The sequence below is a fragment of the Pelophylax lessonae genome (genome assembly GCF_965119305.1).
Source record: "Pelophylax lessonae genome assembly, chromosome: 1".
In the NCBI taxonomy this organism is placed as follows: domain Eukaryota; kingdom Metazoa; phylum Chordata; class Amphibia; order Anura; family Ranidae; genus Pelophylax; species Pelophylax lessonae.
In genome coordinates, this window is record NC_138768.1 from 615,608,700 (window position 1) to 615,630,128 (window position 21,429).

The 21,429-nt window shown below is 42.9% G+C and overlaps 1 protein-coding gene across 4 annotated transcripts in view; it reads left to right on the forward strand.

Annotated features, from left to right (window-relative positions):
- Positions 1 to 21,429, forward strand: part of CASP6 (caspase 6) — a 91,840-nt gene that overhangs the window by 16,291 nt on the left and 54,120 nt on the right. For 2 of the 4 annotated variants that reach the window (XM_082254429.1, XM_082254430.1), the window contains exon 2: positions 17,615 to 17,773. The exons of the other annotated variants lie outside the window; for them this stretch is intronic. In XM_082254429.1, the coding sequence (XP_082110555.1) occupies positions 17,615 to 17,773 (159 nt within the window). The remainder of the gene's footprint in view (positions 1 to 17,614; positions 17,774 to 21,429) is intronic. 4 annotated transcript variants of the gene reach the window in all.

Genomic DNA, 21,429 nt, shown 5'->3' on the forward strand with positions numbered 1-21,429 from the left:
GGGGGGCGCAAGTAGGTGTGTTGTTACCTCCTTCCTTAAGAACTGGTTTTAGGGGTGCCTTGTGTGCTTGGTAGGAAAAATAATTACCCACACCTTGAAAAATATGGTAAATCTCTTTTTTCACAATTTTTCATTAATATTTAGTGTTAGTAAACTTAGGACACCCTCCCAAACCATTGGTTCCTGGTGTTGACAGGCACCAGGCTCTTCAGTACTCAGGAAGGGATTACCAGCAAGATGGTGGCTTGTACTACCTACCCCCCCCCCCCTCTTTATTCTTTCTATGGGGTGGGTCAAGTAGGTGTGTTTTTTCCTCCTCCCTTAAGAACTGGTTTAGGGGTGCCTTGTGTGCTTGGTAGGAAAAATAATTACCCACACCTTGAAAAATATGGTAAATCTCTTTTTTTCACCATTTTTCATTAATATTTAGTGTTCAGGTTTCAGAAATGGTTGAAGCTGTCTCATCCATTGGCGGTAGCTCAGGGGAGAGGAGGGAGTATCAGGCATACCTGGCCAATGCCCCTGAAAGCTGGAAATCACTAAAGTAGACGCTGCTAATCCAGTGATCTTCACTAGCTTTCAGCTCCTGTGCCGAGTGGCTGCACTTCTGCATATTGAACACGGGAGGTTGGTTGCTTGACATTCAGAGAATGCTTTGCGTTTTGTACCTTGCTACCTTGCCAATGGCCTCCGATCTGCCCTTATCTGTTTCTGACTGGCCTGCAGGGAAGAGAAGTATAATATATTGAAATTCATAGTTGGTAAACCACTTTCACACAAAACCTTGCAGCTTTATTTCTTCTCATTTCAGCCACACCTTTTGTACATGCTTTTAGTTGGCATGTATTGTAGAGAGAGGATACTTTTATAGCTTCTGGCATTGAATTAGCCAGTTTTAAAGAGCCTGTAAATTTTTTTTAATGACTGTAAACTTTCCATCCAACCTCTTGCATTTGTTATTTTGAAAAGCCAGTATTGGAAAAGGAAATGTAGAAGTGAAAATGGGTTTAGCCGATCAACTTTTGTATATTAACCACTTGCCGACTGCTCACAGTATATTTACTGCGGCAGTCAGCCCCTCCCAGGCAGAGTGACGTAGGTCTACGTCGCTCGCCTGTGAGGCTCTGGGGAGCGAGCGCGCGCCCGCTCCCGCGCGGTCACGGACCCCCCCCGCGCGTGTGACCAGCGGACCCGATGTCCGCCGGTCACTCGGCGATCGGCGGGGGAGAGGGAGAATGTCAGGCAGCTTGTGTAAACAAGCCACCTGTCATTCTCCTCGCTGTAAAAACACTGATCACATGGATCTACTATGTAGATCCGTTGATCAGTGTCCTTACAGCTCAAGCCACAGCCAATCACAGTAGAAAGCACGCCCCTAGGGACACACACAGCCCCTCCCTCCCAAATAAAGTTAACCCCTTCACTACCAGTGTATTTTTACAGTAACAGTGCATATATATAGCACTGATTACTGTAGAAATGTCACTGGTAACCCCAAAAGTGTCAAAAATGTCAGTCAAGGGTCCGATCTGTCCGCCCCAATGTCGCAGTACCGCAAAAAAAATCGCAAGATCGCCGCCATTACACGTTAAAAAAAAAAAAACACCAAAAATGACAAATCTTTCCCTTTGTTAGTAAACGCGATAACTTTTGCGCAAACCAATCAAAATACGCTTGTTGCGATTTTTTTTTTTTTTTTACCAAACATAGGTAGCATAAAACAAATTGGCCGAAAATTTTAAAAAATTTTGATTTTTACATTTTTTTTTTTGGGGAATTTCATATAAAAAAATGTGAAAAATATTGTTATTTTTGCAAAATGTACGCTCTTTTTTTTGTTTATAGCGCAAAAAGTAAAAATCGCACGGGTGATCAAATACCACCAAAAGAAAGCTCTGTTTGTGGGAAAAAAAAGGACGCCAAATTCGTTTAGATACAGCGTGGCACGACCGCGCAATTGTCTGTTAAAATCACGCAGTGCCGAATCGCAAAATACCCCCTGGTCGTTTAGCAGGAAAATCCTCCGGGGCTTAAGTGGTTAAAGTGTTACTAAACCCACACCAGTAAAATCAGTCTGTGTATGCATGCAGTAAGGCATGCTTGCTATATTCACTGTGGAACCTAAGGGGTTAATCCTCTGTAAAGAGACTGTTTGATCCTGTCTTCTCTGATCCTCCCCTTCTTCCACTGACTCCAGACCATTTCCTGACAGAACCAAGCATTAGGAGTCAGGCTGCACATGTTCAGTTTGATGTGTATTGCTTGAGATTTTTTTATTTTTCTTGGGAGAGTGCATGTGATTGGCACAGGGCCAATCAGCACTGTCCAGACAGAGGCTCAGGGGAGAGTAGGGCTAGTAGTTTTCTCTGTTGGCTAATAAAATAACCTCAAAACTCAAAAACGTGCCAAAATCGCGCAGAAAACCACAAGAATAAACGTTAGAAAAATTCTCAGACGCTATGCTCAGGTGTGAATGCAGCCTAAGTTCTGCATAATGTGTAGATTTCTGTTTGAATCCCATGATAATTGGGCAAGATTGGACAGGATCGGTTTCAAAGTTATTTCTAGATGATTTTTTTATGATTAATACACATAGGAAAATAAAGCTACCAGGAAAACAACAGCTGCTATTTTTGGAAACCTTTACTATCAGAATACAAAAAAGGATTTATTATAAATGCAGTTATATAATGTCAATCAGTATCAAAGTGGACCTGAACTCGGAAGATTCGCTGTTATAGAGAAAATGTAGAAGTGTCAATGGTGCCTAAGCAATATCCTAAAAAATGTACCCTTTGTCTGAAATTTCTCCTGAAACATAGCAATGTACTTACTGGCATGTAAGGGCTGCTTTACACAATGTGCAGTGACCTGTCTTTTTTTCGTGCAGCGGATAAATGCAAGTCATCGCTAGGGCACATAGAAAACAATTGTTTTCTATGTGGCTCATTTACACCACAATGCTGATCTGATGTGCAGTGCAGTATGTGGCACAGCAGCATGTCACTGCACTGCAGCGCAACACACCGGGCTGCACTGTGAAGACACTAATAAATTGTCACTATGTAACATGTCAAATAAAGTTAAAAAATTAAAAAATAAATGAGTAAGCAGTGTGATGTGCTGAAACATGCATTGCACCAGTCACTGCCAGAGCTCACACGGACAGCTGCCCTCTGTAATTGTTGCATTTTACTATGCAAGGTAGTGTGAACAAGGCTTGAGGCTCGGTTCACACTTGTGCGATGCGGGAACGCTGCGAATATGCAGCGTGTTCCCGCATCGCATCCGCACATCTGGCAGTTCACACTGCCATATGCGATACGCAGGGGGTGTCAATTAAGTTAACAACACCCCCAGTTTGATAGCATATTGCAGTGCGATCTGCAAGTACGCACAGAATCGGATCGCACAAATGTGAACCACTGTGCGATCCAATTTTGATGCGGCTCAAAAAATGCCTCCTGTGCGTCTTTGGTGCGGATGCAGTGCGAATTCAGCCATACAAAGCGTATGGCTGAAATTCGCACCGCACAGGAGATCGCATGTAATGAAGGAGCAGTGCGCTCCGAATTACATGCGATCTCCGCAGCCGCACAAGTGTGAACCGGCACTTACTGTATCTAGGCACCCCTATGCCTGCAACCTCATTGCTGTTCATCTGCAGTATGGGATCATCTTAGGCACTGCTGCCTGTTTTTGCTAGTCTCACAAAATGTTAAATGAGTGGGATTTGGTGATGTCATAATTGTGTTGCTTGCTGGAGAGGAATTTGCACTTTATGCATATCCCTGCTTCCGCCTCATTCATTCTGTGGATTGGTGCATTGTGGGGAAAAAGTTCAGTTACAGGGAGCCGCCTACAAACAATACTGGGGAATAGTCCTTTGCTCTGCTTGTCTTTGTTGGACACAGTTTGCAGATCTTCTCTTTAACTTTAGATCCTATTTAACTAACTTGATCATTTTTTATTGATTAATGCATCATAACTTATTATTTTAACAGAAGAGAAAACAGAAAGACTTTAGAGGCAAGTTGGACTACTAAATTTATATAAAATCCATATTTTATTTATAGACAAAAAATATAAAAACAAGGAAATATACTTAAAAAATATCAGCTAAAAACATGTATTCATACAGTGGGTACGGAAAGTATTCAGACCCCCTTAAATTTTTCACTCTTTGTTATATTGCAGCCATTTGCTAAAATCATTTAAGTTCATTCTTCTTCCTCATGAATGTACACATAGCACCCCATACTGACAGAAAAACACAGAATTGTTGACATTGTTGCAGATTTATTAAAAAAGAAAAACTGAAATATCACATGGTCCTAAGTATTCAGACCCTTTGCTGTGACACTCATATATTTAACTCAGGTGCTTTCCATTTCTTCTGATCATCCTTGAGATGGTTCTACACCTTCATTTGAGTCCAGCTGTGTTTGATTATACTGATTGGACTTGATTAGGAAAGCCACACACCTGTCTATATAAGACCTTCCAGATCACAATGCATGTCAGAGCAAATGAGAATCATGAGGTCAAAGGAACTGCCTGAAGAGTTCAGAGACAGAATTGTGGCAAGGCACAGATCTGGCCAAGGTTACAAAAAGATTTCTGCTGCACTTAAGGTTCCTAAGAGCACAGTGGCCTCCATAATCCTCAAATGGAAGACGTTTGGGACGACCAGAACCCTTCCTAGAGCTGGCCGTCCGGCCAAACTGAGCTATCGGGGGAGAAGAGCCTTGGTGAGAGAGGTAAAGAAGAACCCAAAGATCACTGTGGCTGAGCTCCAGAGATGCAGTCAGGAGATGGGAGAAAGTTGTAGAAAGTCAACCATCACTGCAGCCCTCCACCAGTTTGGGCTTTATGGCAGAGTGGCCCGACGGAAGCCTCTCCTCAGTGTAAGACACATGAAAGCCTGCATGGAGTTTGCTAAAAAACACCTGAAGGACTCCAAGATGGTGAGAAATAAGATTCTCTGGTCTGATGAGACCAAAATAGAACTTTTTGGCCTTAATTCTAAGCGGTATGTGTGGAGAAAACCAGGCACTGCTCATCACCTGTCCAATACAGTCCCAACAGTGAAGCATGTTGGTGGCAGCATCATGCTGTGGGGGTGTTTTTCAGCTGCAGGGACAGGACGACTGGTTGCAATCGAGGGAAAGATGAATGCGGCCAAGTACAGGGATATCCTGGACAAAAACCTTCTCCAGAGTGCTCTGGACCTCAGACTGGGCCGAAGGTTTACCTTCCAACAAGACAATGACCCTAAGCACACAGCTAAAATAACGAAGGAGTGGCTTCACAACAACTCCGTGACTGTTCTTGAATGGCCCAGCCAGAGCCCTGACTTAAACCCAATTGAGCATCTCTGGAGAGACCTAAAAATGGCTGTCCACCAATGTTTACCATCCAACCTGACAGAACTGGAGAGGATCTGCAAGGAGGAATGGCAGAGGATCCACAAATCCAGGTGTGAAAGACTTGTTGCATCTTTCCCAAAAAGACTCCTGGCTGTATTAGATCAAAAGGGGGCTTCTACTAAATACTGAGCAAAGGGTCTGAATACTTAGGACCATGTGATATTTCAGTTTTTCTTTTTTAATAAATCTGCAACAATGTCAACAATTCTGTGTTTTTCTGTCAGTATGGGGTGCTATGTGTACATTCATGAGGAAGAAGAATGAACTTAAATGATTTTAGCAAATGGCTGCAATATAACAAAGAGTGAAAAATTGAAGGGGGTCTGAATACTTTCCGTACCCACTGTATATGCACAACAATGGACCACTCTGGACCCCATGCTATACATGAGTTGTTATTGTTGCATAGTTGCAGGTAAGTGAGCCCCCACGTGTCAACGCGTTTCACTGAGCTTCTTCAGGACCCACAATGGGGGAATAAACACGGAACAGGTCTCACTGTACAAATGGAAACGTTTTTATATATACATAAGAGTCATGTTTCATTGCATACATTTTACAACTAGCAACCCACATAATTATAGGTACATTGAATGTAATATACATCAAAGACATATACATATGCAGTATTTTCACCTTGTCCAGAATATGAACACGCCTGTGTAAAAGTCTCCCTGCGCGGTCACTGGAGCACACAAGAAAACCAGGCAAAGTGTGACCCACGGATGTTGTGTTTATTAGTTGATGTAAACAAAAGAGAAATGCCTTTAAAAATTTCCTTCCAATAAGAAACAACCATACTGTCCTGACAGGGCCAAGGATTTTATAAGGAATTCACCTCCAATTGGTAGCAGAGGATCACCTAGAATAACAGCAAATAGTTAGCCTCTGTGTGGGGGAGAACGCAAAGCAGACATTTAGGCCATCAGTCAAGGTGACTGGCTATCCCACCCATTCTTCCAAGGCCAGCACTTGGAGTGTATTATGTGATCCAGGGAGGCTGTGACACTTTTTTTTTTTTTTTTTTTTTTTTTTTTCTTCAAGCATATTTATGGATGTGGCAAGGGTGTGATTCTACAAACTATACTAAATGAGAGAACAATCAAGCATTGTTTTATACCCTTAGTGGTTTCGTAAATTCTGCTGTTTTCTATATAGATATCCCATTGTGCGCTGTGCATAGTTTGTCAAGCAGTAATGTTAGAATACAGTAAACATTACAATATATAGTAAAACAGATATGAAACCTTGAAAAAACAAATTTAAACCCGCGCTGCACAATAGTGATAATTATTCAGTGAAAAACTGTGAAAGTGTGCAGCTGCTGCAAACACTAATAAAATCTTAGAATAAATGGATAAAAGCAAATTTATGCAGCGCTAGCAACAAATTAGTGATAAAAATAATTAAAATAAACCAATCTATATCATAAATCCAATGTATAATAATATTTCAATCACATTAAAGTGCATAAATTTCTGTGATAATTAAATATAGTGCATAATTAGGCTAAACAAATTAATAAATGGATTTTTGTAAAATCTTACCGTAAAATGCTTTTCTCTTAGCTCATTGACAGACGTAGTCCTCGGTGATACAGCACCTTCGGGTTATGTTGCCTCCACAGGAGTAGGACTAGACAGGAAATTAAAAATGCTCTGGCCACACCCCAGGGGCAGTCCCCGAGGGTATATCCTCTCTCTCTCCGCCACAGCAAATCAGTTATGTCACAAAAGCAGTGCTTAGAAAATTTAACCCAACCCAACTCAAAAACAGAGGGGCGGGTACTACGTCTGTCAATGAGCTAAGAGAAAAGGATTTTACGGTAAGATTTTACAAAAATCCATTTTTCTCTATCGCTCATTGACAGACGTAGTCCTCGGTGATACAGCACCTTCGGGAAGTCCCAGAGCAGTATCACGAATGAGGGGTGGGAAAATGGAAATCAAATCCAAATCTAGAAGGCGCAACCGGTGCCAACTAGAAGTTTACAATGCTCATCCTTAATGATGAGACTCAACAAAAAAATTTTCAAACAGAAAAAAACCCTCGAGGTAGACCACCGGTCTCCTCAAATTGCGGCCTGCAAAACCTTGCGGCCAAATGAGGCATCCGCCGATGCCATCACATCAATTTTATAAAATTTTGTAAAGGTATGTACCGACGACCAGGTGGCCGCTTTACATACCTGGACCACTGACACCTGATGGCGAAAGGCCCAGGAAGTACTGAGCGCTCGAGTGAAGTGCGCCCTAACAGGGAAATGAGGATTCCGACCCTTAATAGAATAAGCCTGTACCACCGTCTGACTGATCCCTGTAGATATGGTCGTGGCAGACACAGGCAACCCCCTTCAAGGGCTATCCGTGATCACAAAAAGTGAGTCCGTCTTACGAAAACCACTTTAGGAAGGAAGGATGGATTCGGAAGAAGAACCACCTTATCCCTATGAACCACCAGATCTGGGGAACGAGAGGATAATGCGGCCAGTTCTGACACCCTGCGTACAGAAGTAATGGCCACCAAGAAGGCCACCTTCTGGGAATGTAAGCAAGGGAATCTCCCTAATATCTTCAAAGAGAAGTTTCTGAAGAACCGACCACACTAAATTAAGATACCAGGCGGTAAGGGTGCGCACACTGGCGGAGCCAGATGTCGCACCCCCTGGATGAAATTCCGCACCAAGGAATGATTAGCCAAAGGTTTCTTGAAAGAAGATTGCTAACGCCGAAAACCTGACCCTTTATCGTGCTCAAGGATAGTTTCTGCTCAACCCCTTGTTGCAGACAGACCAAAATTCGGGTCACCGAATAGGTCTGTGGGGGAAATCCAATAGATTCACACCATGCAATATAAGACTTCCATGTGCTGGAAGTCGCTTTCCTTGCTTTAACTGGAGGTAGGAATAACTGAAGCTGACACTCCCTTGTCCTTCAGTACCTGGGTCTCAATGGCCAGGCCATTAAGCCAGCGAATGTAAAGCAAGATGGAAGATCGGTCCCTGAGACCGCAAATCCTCCCTGAGAGGAAGTCTCCAAGGAGCGTCCGCGACTAGCCTCGCCAAGTCGGCGTACCAGGCTCGACGAGGTCAATCCGGAATTTCCAGAATAACTGGAATTCCCTCCACCTCTATCCTGCGAAGAAGTTCCCGCAGCAACTTGAGAGGATGGAAGGCATGCCGTAGCTGATACTGCCCCCACGGGGCGATCAGCGTTTCTGCTGCGTCCGCTAGAGGATCGTGGCGCGAGCTACAAACCTCCGCACCTTCCTGTTAGGCCAAGGTGCCAACAGATCCACATCCGGGATGTCCCAATGAAGGGACAGCTAGGGAAAAACCTCTGGATGAAGAGGCCATATGCGATTGGATCCGAATCGGGCTGCTCTAGAGCTGCTTGATCCAGTAAATCAGACAAAATCTGATCGCTCTCAGTTCCGATACCCTTATTGGTAATCTGGGTACTATCGGAAGAAATGTCTTCCCCTGGTTGAGCATCGGAGACTTCCTGGTCCGCTCGCTCAACCGGATCCGATTGTCCAGGGAATCGGAATTCTGATTCCATTAAAAAAGAATCTCCTTCAGGAGAATTCGGGTATGAGACTGGGTATACGGTACTGCCTCTAAGAAGGCCACCATCAGTCCCAGCCAATTGACGGACAGCAACATCCGAATCGTTGACTGAACCTTCTGGAGTTTCCCAGCAAGGAGAAACTCTCTTGCCCAGGATGTATCCAACCTTAGGCCCAGATAGTTCAGTCTCCTGGTGGGAACCAGGGATGATCTTTGGGAAAGCGAAAAAACACTGATGTCCTGCGATGATGGGGATATAAAGATAGGCATCCTATATGTCTATGGACGCCAGGAAATCTCTTTGATGCAGGGAGGCCACCACTGTACGGATGGACTCTATTTCTTCCCAAGTCCAGATTTGGATGCACCTTGCCCTCTTTCCTGGGCATTGTGAATAGGTTCGAATAGAACCCCTGAAACCGTTCAATGTTAGAAGGGAAGAATCGCACCGGTGGAAGTGATCGAAACTCGATCCTGTGTCCTCCAGAAACCGGTGAAGACATCCCCCCCCCCCCACCCCAGAGATGGGTAGGGGCGCATCAGGCTATATTCTTCAGGCTTGGCTGAGCCGGACTCTTTGTTTACCCGACCAGCGCCCTTTGAAACCCCTCTAAAGGGGCTTTGGAGGGTTTCGCCTTATCGCCCGCCCTCGCGGAACGAACAACTCTATATGAGCAGAAAAGGAAGGTCCTCGTTAGTTACGAGGTCTTTTTATCCTAACAGTCTGTGGCAAGACCGCAGGTGGTACCGTCTATCCTATAAAGAGGAATTCCTCAAACGGATAGCACCTAGCCATGCGTTTGGAAATAACAGGGGTTCGTTTCAAAACGACCCCACTTGGGTAAAGGAAAATCCTTCGTCCTTTTGGTAGGCTAACAAGTACCAAAAAGGAATCTCAGTCTCAGCTACCTCTGCCGGTGTAACCTCAAGACTAAAGGTTTTCCCGGACGGACACAACTAGTGCATCCACCACTCTTGTGCTATGGCGGAGGCAGAAACGTGCTCCTCACTGCGGAGGAGATATTACCTGAGACAACAGCCCCATAAGAGGGACCTGCAACTGCATTGACCAGTTCCGAATCCGTATCTGAAGTATCTGATAAATAATAGGGGTAGGCGGGGGTCGCTACTTGACCCCCGTCCCTGACAGGCCACCTCCACCCGGGATACCAATGACTCCAAAACTGCCGATAATGCATTAAAAACAAGTGGGGTACTGGAGGGTCCTGCGGCCACCTTGAGGGGATCAGGTGGGGATACCTATGCGGCAGGGTCAATGATTATACAAGACACTTGCCAGCGACAAAAAATGACAAAGTAAAAAAAAAAACTTTTTTTTTTTTTTTTTTTTTTGTGTCCCCCAGTCGCAACAGCGCCCCTCAGTGTTACCTGCCTTTTTGGACCCCACAGAGAGAGAGACAGACCCCAAGGCTCATCCCTGATGCACAGACGTTTTCATCAGCTTGCTCAGTGCTTGTCTTGTTACAGACAGGAAGTCTTTGGCCCTATTTCCTGGGTAAAAGAGGCGGCTCCGCCCCTAAACACGCCTGCCGGCTCCTCCCCCTGGCTCCATGAGGTGTTTGAGTCACCTCAAACATGGCCGCCCCCATCCTGGAGACACGAGGCTACACCAAAATGGGGGCCTCGTGCGATCTACCAGACAATGGCGGTGGCCTGCACAGAATAGCGGCATGTCTGCAGAAGGATCTCGGCCTCACAACCCTTCACCCTCATGGTGGTCAGCGTGGTCGGAGGTACCGGACCCTACGGGAGGCATCTGCTTAGCTGGAGGAATGATCTGGAATGCAGTATACATGTATAGACATCGCCCTGTGGCTACTGACAGGTAGGATACCTTATACTATCACAGTAAAGTTCTAGTACTGCCACTGACTACAATCATTTACACATTTTTACAATTAGATTGTCAACTCCCAAACCAAGCCTCCTGGCTTCTTGTACACAAAAATCACACTCAATTAGGGGGATCTGTGACATGTTGTAGGATAGAGGGGAACCCATCCTTACCATTACAGAGAGGGGCCCGCGTTCACCACAAGACCCGTCAGGGGGAAAGGGGGAACATACTACTCACCATACCGGAACCAGGCGGGCGCCAACTCCTGACAGTACCCCTCTCCACCGAGGTAGGAGGGCTGTCGACCAATACGGGCGCCGTGACTCATGGTCTTTGGCGTTTCAGCGAGACGTTTAACTCGCAGGGTCAGTCCCCGTCCAGTGGGACTATGTCGCGGCCGACCCAGCGCGGAGCTATGGCCTGCACGCGCTCGTAGGCTGAACTGGGGTGACCACTGGATCTCAACATCCCGCCCGTCGCCCAGTTCAGCTTTCTTGCTTGAAGATCTCACAGGAACACTGGAGAAAAAAAGCTGTCTTAAAAAATTATTTTCTAAGAAAAAAATCCTGCCAGGACCGAAGATCCCAGCAAGGTATCTAGGTCCTTACTCCTGACTAGACAGAAAAAAACTGATTTGCTGTGGCGGAGAGAGAGAGGATATACCCTCGGGGACTGCCCCTGGGGTGTGGCCAGAGCATTTTTAATTTCCTGTCTAGTCCTACTCCTGTGGAGGCAACATAACCCGAAGGTGCTGTATCACCGAGGACTACGTCTGTCAATGAGCGATAGAGAAAAATATAATTTCCAAGTGAAAAGTTTAAAGTGCATAAATGGTGAAATACAGTCCTTATTGATGATCCAAAAGGTGCCAAAGTGCCAAGTGAATAAAGGTGCTTGTGAGGTGAAGGTGCCCTCTTGGTTCCCCACTCACCGGATTAAGATTGTATAAAAACCCTTGGTTTTATTGCACATTTGCCCAGGATCTGATATGGGATTCCTCCGATGAGACCTCCGTGTTGAAATCGTCTCCGATATCACCATTAAAAGAAAAGAGGGCCATACATCGTGAAGTACATAAGGTATGTTTTATTTCCCCAAAAAACTATTGAATACTTACAGGATAAAAGATTATATGGGCATATAGCAAACAAAGCGAGTGGTAGAATTATGGAAAATATTGATTATTACAAATTCCTACCCTCCTTTAAATTAATTTTATATATTTTTTATACTTTTTAATAATTTTTAACAAATAAATGATTTTAATTAGTTTTTAATAATTTAATATATATGCATTCCTCCATGTCAATTATAATAAAAATATGTAAGAATAATAACTTCCTCCTGCTCCATAGAATTCTCCTTAATTAGTATTAATAGATAATTATATTTTCGCCTCTCATTTTGGTTTTAATAAAATTTATGTCTTTTTAACAATTATAAAATATATAATTCTTAATAAAAAGTTGTTTTAAAATTATGGTAATTTATTATACCCCCGATATTAATAAAACTTATTATTATTATTAATCATTTAATATTATTTATTTACCTATAATATAATCCTAATTTACCATCTGAAACATGAAATAGCTCTAGGAATTTTAATCATTTGAGCTTTATGGTTCTTTTATATTAATAAGAGGATTGTTTATTGCGAGTGTATAATAGGATTCTATATCAATTTTGTAAACAGGAAGTTACGCCCGGATGTAGTAACGTCCATATATATTTTTTAAAATAAGTTTATTTGCAAATTATCGTATAGTTGATTAATATCGCTAGACCAATAATAGACACAAGACAAATGAATTTAAGATAAGTAAAGTTACGTTCCTTAAACAAATCCGGATATGATGTAGGAGAGGCTACGATATAAAGAGCCTCTGTCAACAGGAAGTGATGTCCTTTGAAGACGCTGTGTGTGACGGCAAAACGCGTTGACGCACTTCCGGTTGCGGACGTAACGCCATTTCCGGTCGGGAACTTCCTGTATGTGGAACGCACGCTAATAGCGGCGCCACTCGCTTTGTTTGCTATATGCCCATATAATCTTTTATCCTGTAAGTATTCAATCGTTTTTTGGGGAAATAAAACATACCTTATGTACTTCACGATGTATGGCCCTCTTTTCTTTTAATGGTGATATCGGAGACGATTTCAACACGGAGGTCTCATCGGAGGAATCCCATATCAGATCCTGGGCAAATGTGCAATAAAACCAAGGGTTTTTATACAATCTTAATCCGGTGAGTGGGGAACCAAGAGGGCACCTTCACCTCACAAGCACCTTTATTCACTTGGCACTTTGGCACCTTTTGGATCATCAATAAGGACTGTATTTCACCATTTATGCACTTTAAACTTTTCACTTGGAAATTATATTTATTAATTTGTTTAGCCTAATTATGCACTATATTTAATTATCACAGAAATTTATGCACTTTAATGTGATTGAAATATTATTATACATTGGATTTATATGATATAGATTGGTTTATTTTAATTATTTTTATCACTAATTTGTTGCTAGCGCTGCATAAATTTGCTTTTATCCAGATATGAAACGTTAGTTTGAAAACTTTAGGTGCCTTCATACTTCAAATTCCTGGTTGGGTAAGGCAATAGTGATGTAGTCCTGGCCTCACAGATGTATTATGGGAAGGCTACATGACCAGTGCCCTCCTGGGAAATCCTGTCTGTAAACTGAAAAATCTTGTCACGGAACCATGAACCAGACGTACAACAACAGATAAGTGAAAATTATTGAAAATCAAGCTGAAAAGCAAAAGTCCAAACGGATGGCGAAACCGAGGCAGAGTCCTTGCGAAGCCAGAGGTCAGGAACCAGAAGGGTAGTCAGACGAAGCCGGGATCAGGAACCAGCAGGGTAGTCAGACGAAGCCAGGATCAGGAACCAGCAGGGTAGTCAGACGAAGCCAGGATCAGGAACCAGCAGGGTAGTCAGACGAAGCCAGGATCAGGAACCAGCAGGGTAGTCAGACGAAGCCAGGATCAGGAACCAGCAGGGTAGTCAGACGAAGCCAGGATCAGGGACCAGAAGCAGCAGCAGTCTTAGAAGCATGTGAACACAGGAGGACCAAGCAAGGAACTGAAGCCACAGACCTCCTATATATATATATATATATATATATATATATATATATATATATGAGCTAGGCATCCAGCTCCTCCCAGTGGGAAGGAGGAGCCGCAGGGTGGGAGGCTACAAGAAACCCAGAAACCAAGATGGCCGCCAGCACATGTCAAACGAAGGAGAACAGCAAGAAGGTAAGACCATGACAAATCTTGCAAGGTGTTAAGGAAAGGCATTTCCGCCCCACAAGATGATGTGCACATCACGTGTTCCAGAAAGTAAAGAGAGATGGATTAATCTGCCCTTAGCAAAAATGGCTATTATGGGAAGAATGGGGAAGAAGAAAAAAAAAAGGGTATGCAATGAATCAAAAGCCTGAAGTTATCTACCGGAACCTGTTTTTTAGGTTGGGTACTAAATATTTCTAAAGATGCCTACATTTTTTAAGATAAGTGAAGTTCCTCCTTACTCCTCACTGCTATCCTGGGTGGAGATCATATGACGTCCTCTCAGTTGCGCGCCTCGTGCGTACCCTAGGGGCCGCTCAGTGGTGCAATCTGCGACCCATTGTGTCCAAAACACAGACCCACTGTGTGCGGCCCTTGTACCATGTGATTGCTGTGACCATGCATTGTCACGATTTTGCCCAAGCCTGGACCGACTCTGTGACGTCAGCCGACAGCGGACTTAAGTCCAGGTCACAGTATTGCAAAACGATTTGCACTCCTGTGATCCACAGGAGAAATACAGCCAAAACGAGCTTTGGCTATACTTCTCCTTTTAAGCGGTTGATTTACTAAGGGGTAGATTTGCACTGGAAAGGGCAACATCTGGTGCAGCTGTGCATGGTAGCCAATCAGCTTCAAACTTCAGCTTGTTCAATTAAGCTTTGACAAAAAACATGGAAGCTAATTGGTTTCTTTGCACATCCAAAGAAACTGTGCACCAAATTCTGCACTCTCAAGTTTTAGTAAATCAACCCCTAAATGTTCATTTTGTGTTTGCACAGGAGTGCTCCAATTTCCTACAACAAATGTTCTTCCAGTGCTTCATGTGACCACAGCATGTTAGTATCATTACATGTAATTCTTTTTCAGGACTGATATATGAATTTTGTGTACTCTAAAATTCCTTTATACTCTGTAAAGTTCTTGATCATGCTGTTTAAGTGAACCTGTGCACAAACCATGGACAGTGGTATTAAAGTGGTGAAGTGGTATTGAACCCAAAAGCAAACATTTATTACATTTTAACCTATGAAAGCAAAGATGCGATGGCTACATGTTATGTGCTTACTGATCTCTTTAACTGCATGTACTGTGATGTAACTCATCCCCAAAGATCACAACAGAGACTCTAAAGTCAGGTTTCAATGTTTGTACACACCAGCTCCTTGTGTTAAACACATGGTAAACCCTGCATCTTATTGCAGCATGTGTTAAAGTGTTTTGGTATGTTTCAGTGCCATTTATTTAAAATGGTACCCCTTCACCCCTCAACAATGCATCTGAAATGCAAAAATGCAGCAAGACAATCTTTTTGCATTGCAGCCAATCCATTTTGAATGGGCTGCCTAACACCATGTGCTACACAGCATAAAAATGCATGGCTTGCAGCACACTGTGATATAGTGTGAATAAGCCCTTATTTGGTTTCTAAGAGCATATTCACATCAAGTTGTTGTGGGTCACTGTGCTGAAAAAAATGCAGAAATCTCTATTTATTGGTGCATTAAGGTTCAATGAAGCACAAAAACTTTGAATGTGTGCATCACTACACATGGCATTGTGGTGTGAACTTTGCAAAAGCTTACAAGCACCTGGTGTTTGTTTACACCAGTAGGCTGGCAGACGGCTAAGATTCTGCTTTTATAAATCAGTGGAGAGAAGATGTGGTTTCAGTGCCTCTGCTTTGAAACTTAATCTCCACAATGCCTGCTGCTGCAGAGATGAGTAAGCATTTGATTTTAAAGTGTGTGTTACCCCAGCATTTCCAATGCCAGGTATGTGCCTACTGTACCATGTATTTGTATGAAAAAATATCCTGTTCTCTTTGTATTGCTTCCATTTTTGTGGCGTTCCTGCCAGTCCCCTTGCTTTCCTGATAAAAACTGACTACACTAAGCAGGAGAGCCCACTGTAGTCAGTTCCCTGACCCGCACAAACCCCCCCCCCCCCCCCCCGCACAGCCTTTAACTGCGAACCTCAGTGTGCTGCTGCTTCTCCTCTGCCCCCCAGCTCTTACGCAACTGAGAATAGAGTGAATGGGATCACTTATAAAAAGGGGGGATAAAGGTATTTTTAATGTGGTTTATATATATATATATATATATATATATATATATATATATATATATATATATATATATATATATATATACACACACACACACACACACAAGAAATAATGGAGTTTTTTTTTTTTGCTCTATAGTACCCCAAGATCTGCTAATGCCAGTAGTTCCCCCAGTTTTGAAGATTCCACGCTCCAGTAGTAACCCCCAGCTCTGCTGATCCACCACTCAGTAGTACCTCCCAGCTCTGCTGATCATCTGGTTTTCTGATCCTTCTCTTTCTCTCTGGACCCCGATCGCCTCCTGCTATATTGCACTAATGCTGCACACCACGTATGACATCCCCTAGCTCTGCTAATCCTCTGCCGCTCGGTCCTCATTCTCCAGTCCTGTTTATCCCTCCGCTGTATCGTTCCTATGTTGCACACCACATGTGCTGTCTGCTAGTTGCTCCTCTCCAGTCTGGACCATGCTCACCTTCCTGCTGCTCCATGCTGCTTACCAGATGTGAGGTCTGCACCAGACACTTCCAGAATTTAAACAAATCAACTGGAAGCAACTACTGATGATGTCTTTCTTGTTCATTTTTGTGCATCCTGGGATATCCCATACCTGCAATACCTCCAAAATAAAGCAAAGCTAAAGCCCAATAAAGGCTTTGCAGAAGCTTCAGGTGCTGTAAGTTACCTTTGTCATAGACTGCAATGGAGGCTTTGGAGACGCTTTAAAGCACCAGGAAAGCAACACGGGGTATAATTTTTGAAGCAAAGCAAACACAAAGTGTGAACTGGACTGTAAGGTTACCATTTTATTTAGTAACGGGGTGCTTTGATTGGCATTCAGGCTGCAGTCAAACATATGCGTTTTGAATTGCGGACAGAATCACCGCAATTCTGCCAGTGATTTCAAAACGTTCTGCTAAAATTACAAATCCCACAATTCAGTTTGCCGCAATTGCTGCCTGATTTAATAAATGACAATTGCGGCAGAACCACACTGGGTTTTTGGTGCCATTAAAATGAATGGCATCTGAAATTCATGTTGTGTGGTTTGTCACTTTAGCGAAGTTTTGAAATTGCAGGAAGAAAATGCTCAAATGTGAATTCAGCCTCAGAGTGCTTTAAAGCGTGTCCACTGCCACATTCTCCAGATGCTTCCAAAATCTGCTTTTTCTTTTTTTTTTTTCTTTTTTTTTTACAGCCACAAAACATCTCACAGGTAATATCCCAGGATGGCACATTCTTCCTAGTCGGCACTATTAGAGAAGCTTCCATTTTCTTGTGGAAAAGGCAAATGCCTTTAAATTCATTCCTCAAAACATGTCATAATAAATTTAAGGAACAATTCCCTGCCTCTTTTCCCTTTTTTAGAGGTGACACAGACAGATGTAGACAAGCAGACTGTGCCACATTCACCCCGCAAAAGACCTTTGGCCATGGTAGATGTTACTAAGGCAGGTCGTCACAAGATGTCAGGTGCGTCTCCTGCAGATGAAGACTATAAAAACTCATCATCCAAGGAGGTACAAGGTGAGGCATACTCCACTCAATACTAGTTTCTGTTAATCTGTCTAGTTGGGCCTCCAAAAACATGATACTCAAATTAACAGGATACCTGGCAGACTTATGTGTTGTTTCATACAAGATGAATTAGAATACATTTGTATTGTTGTGTTAAATTTCTTCATTAAACGTGGGCTATAATAAGCAGGAAATTACAGGCATCCAGTAGCATATTTGTCTCCTGAGGATAGCAACAGTACGTTCTCCCTGCTGCAGTTCTGTGTTTTATAAATTCCATCTTTGAGTACTACGACTACTCATTTGTAATCTTCAATAAAGTTCCCACAGGAATATGGGGACCTCTTTAAAGGGCCTTGGCAGGTATGTAGCCCTGGGAATTAACCATTTGCCGACTACTCTATAGCAGTTTTACTGCTACAGGGTGGCCACTGTGCACAGGATGGCATGTATATGCGTGATCCTGCACTTCCGGGTAGCATGCTAGGGTTACCACCTCCTCTCTTTAAAACCAAAACACATATTACACAGGTTCTGTGGCTGATTAATGTGGTCATTAGGTTCACTTAGTACCTTAACTGCATTAAATAAGCCCAAGAACTTGTGTTATGTGTTTTTATATGGTCTTTAAAGGGATGAGGTGGCAACTATATAGCGGTCACAAATGTGAAACCCCTGGCTCCTGCTGTGAATATACACAGTGAGAGTCGATCAGCGGGTATCAGGGACTCGATGTCTGCTGGCACCTACTGATCGTTCGGTACAGAGGCAGAACGGCAGTCTACCTATGTAAACAAGGCAGATTGCCATTCTGTCAGTAGGGAAGGCATGGATCCTGTGTTCCTGTAAAGGAAGGGGGGGGGGGGTTAATCTTCCAGAGCCGAAATGGTTAAACTCTGTATTATTTTTTTTATATATATATATTGCCCCCCCAGAAGCTGTTAGCCATGATGGGCTAGCATGCACAGCATAATCAAAAATCTTGAAAATCATACAAATCCTACCTGTCCGGGGTTTTTTTCAGGTTTAGATCCACTTATGGCACAGCAATCTCACCAATACAGTTGATGGAAATAAAGGACAATATTAAAAGTTTTGGTTTTGACCATCAGCAAAAACGAACGTACCACCAATAATTCCTGACATCTGGCCAAAGATCTAATCTAAGTATCTTTCCAGTACCATAATTACACAATGCACATCAATTATATTCCATCCTGGGGAAATATATTAGACCAACATCCCAGTTAAGACACTTATAGCTCCAATATACTATTGTAGCACCCTCCTAGATAGGTGCTAGGTTGTGAGTATAGTTTTGGCTCTGTCTGCCTATCAGAGGAGCAGCAGGTAAAATCTATATTGTTCTCTGCTTAACCGAGAGCAGGATCTGTAAGTTAGGTCAGCTCAGTGTGCCCAGTGTGTGATGTATCTGGTCTGAGGGAGTGTCCCCACTGTGTCCAATACGGAAGCACATTGGACAGTGGAGGAAACCTGGCCAATGACACACAGGCTTTTGATACAACCCCAGGGATTGGCACAGACTGTTTGGCTCGGTGCATTGTGGGGCAGGATATAAAAAGCCAGGGGGACATGAGGTAGAGGAAGCTGAGTCCCAGAAGGAGGGTGGCGGCAGCCTCCTCTTCTGCAGCAGTTGGTGATGGTGAACCTACAGTGCGGAGCTGAACCCAGAGGTCCAGGAGAGCTGACTGAGGAGTTGGGGCACTGCGAGAATCTGTAAAGCAGTATCGTGAGTACAGAGGATCTTGCCCAGGGGTCTGCCCACGAAGGGGACCTCTCCGGGTAGTGCAGTCAGTGGACAGGTGTCGGCTAGTATAGAGAAAGAGGGTACTGGGGGAGTACCCTGAAGAGAAATACAGACAGGAACATTTACTTCAGCTTCATTCAAGTGGCAGGATGAAGTAGCGGCCTTGCCACATCCTCAAGTTAGAGTCCTCAGATTTTGTGAATAGTTAAAGGTTGGAGTATCCCACTCATCCCTTCTCCCATCCCAATATAAAATAAAAACAACAAAAACATCTACCCCTAGACTGATCATTGACTGAGCCAAAAACGTAAAGTGCTAAGAATTCTATATGCACTTGCTACGGGTAACCCAGGGGAATCTAAAATTGTCAATCACTAGCAGTCCTCTAGGGGGCAGTGCTACACTATTATGGGAATTTTTTAGGTGCCAGAATAGCAAAACACTTTTACAAAACAGCAAAATATAATTTAAGGTGATGCCAGTGGGATCTATACATTTAAAACAGCTCATTAATTACACCCTCTAAAATTGCAATGTCATATTTACTAAAATTCTCCATTACATCCTTCTTGTTACAAATATTTCAATGCAACCTTCCACTTAAGTCTCTTCTTATAAGGAATGCTATTTTAATTGGTAAATATTTTGAATAATCTTATGTGCCATCACAGGTTCTTCTGTGAATCGATAAAAACTTATCACTGTGCAGGACTGTTTCTTATATGCCATAAAATTAATTCACGTGTCATCATGCACACACAAATACATATGTCAAAGTCTAAAGTTTAGAGAAGCTTAAATAAATAAAGGAGATCTATAGTCAGAGAATACACTTTCATTTTATAAAGTCAACATTTGTAATCACAATACAAACAATTATTCTCCTTTTCATGTTGTATATGCTGCCTATTTTTGGATGACCAGACATCCCCAATTTTTAGGCGGCTGTTCCAAAAAAAAAGTGCCCCCAACTTGTAAGCAGGTGCTTACAGGGTGTCTGAATTTGTTAGCCCTGTCTATACTATGGGCTCCTGTGTTAACTGCATTGTTGCTTATGTATGTAGTGAGTCACAGGCTGCCCAGGTTGGGAAGGAGTTAACGCAACTCAGATTTTTCTTGGGCTTTTGTGGGCGGCGCCCTCTATGCTGTGCTCAGAGTGGGGAAAATAATTATTTGATCCCCTGCAGATTTTGTAGGTTTGCCCACTTACAAAGAAATGAAGGGTCTATATTTTATATCATAGGTGTATTTTAAATGATAGAGACAGAATATTAACCAAAAATTCTGAAAAAACACATGATATAAATGTTATAAATTGAGTTCAGTGAGTAAAAAAAAGTATTTGATTCCCAAGCAAAACATGACTTAGTACTTGGTGGAGAAACCCTTTTTGGCAAGCACAGAGGTAAGACATTTCTTGTAATTGGTTACCAGGTTTTCACACATCTCAGGAGGGATTTTGGTTCACTCTTCTTTACAGATCTTCTCTAATTCCTTAAGGTTTCTTGGCTGTCACTTGGCAACTGGAAGTTTCAGCTCCCTCCATAAATTCTATAGGATTAAGGTCTTTAGAATGGTTAGGCCTCTCTATAACCTTAATGTGTTTCTTTTTTAGCTACTCCTTTGGTGCCTTGGTGGTATGTTTTGGGTTATTGTCATGCTGGAAGACCAATCCACTACCCATCTTCAGTGTTCTGGCTGAGGAAAGAAGGTTCTCATCTAAGATTTTACAATATATGGCCCTGTCCATTGGCACCTTAATGCGGCAAAGTCAGCCTGTACCTTTAGCAGAGAAACATTCCCAAAACATAATGTTTACACCTCTTTGCTTGATTGTAAGCATGGTGTTCTTAGGGTCATAGTCAGCATTTTTCTTCCTCCAAAGACAGTGAGTCGA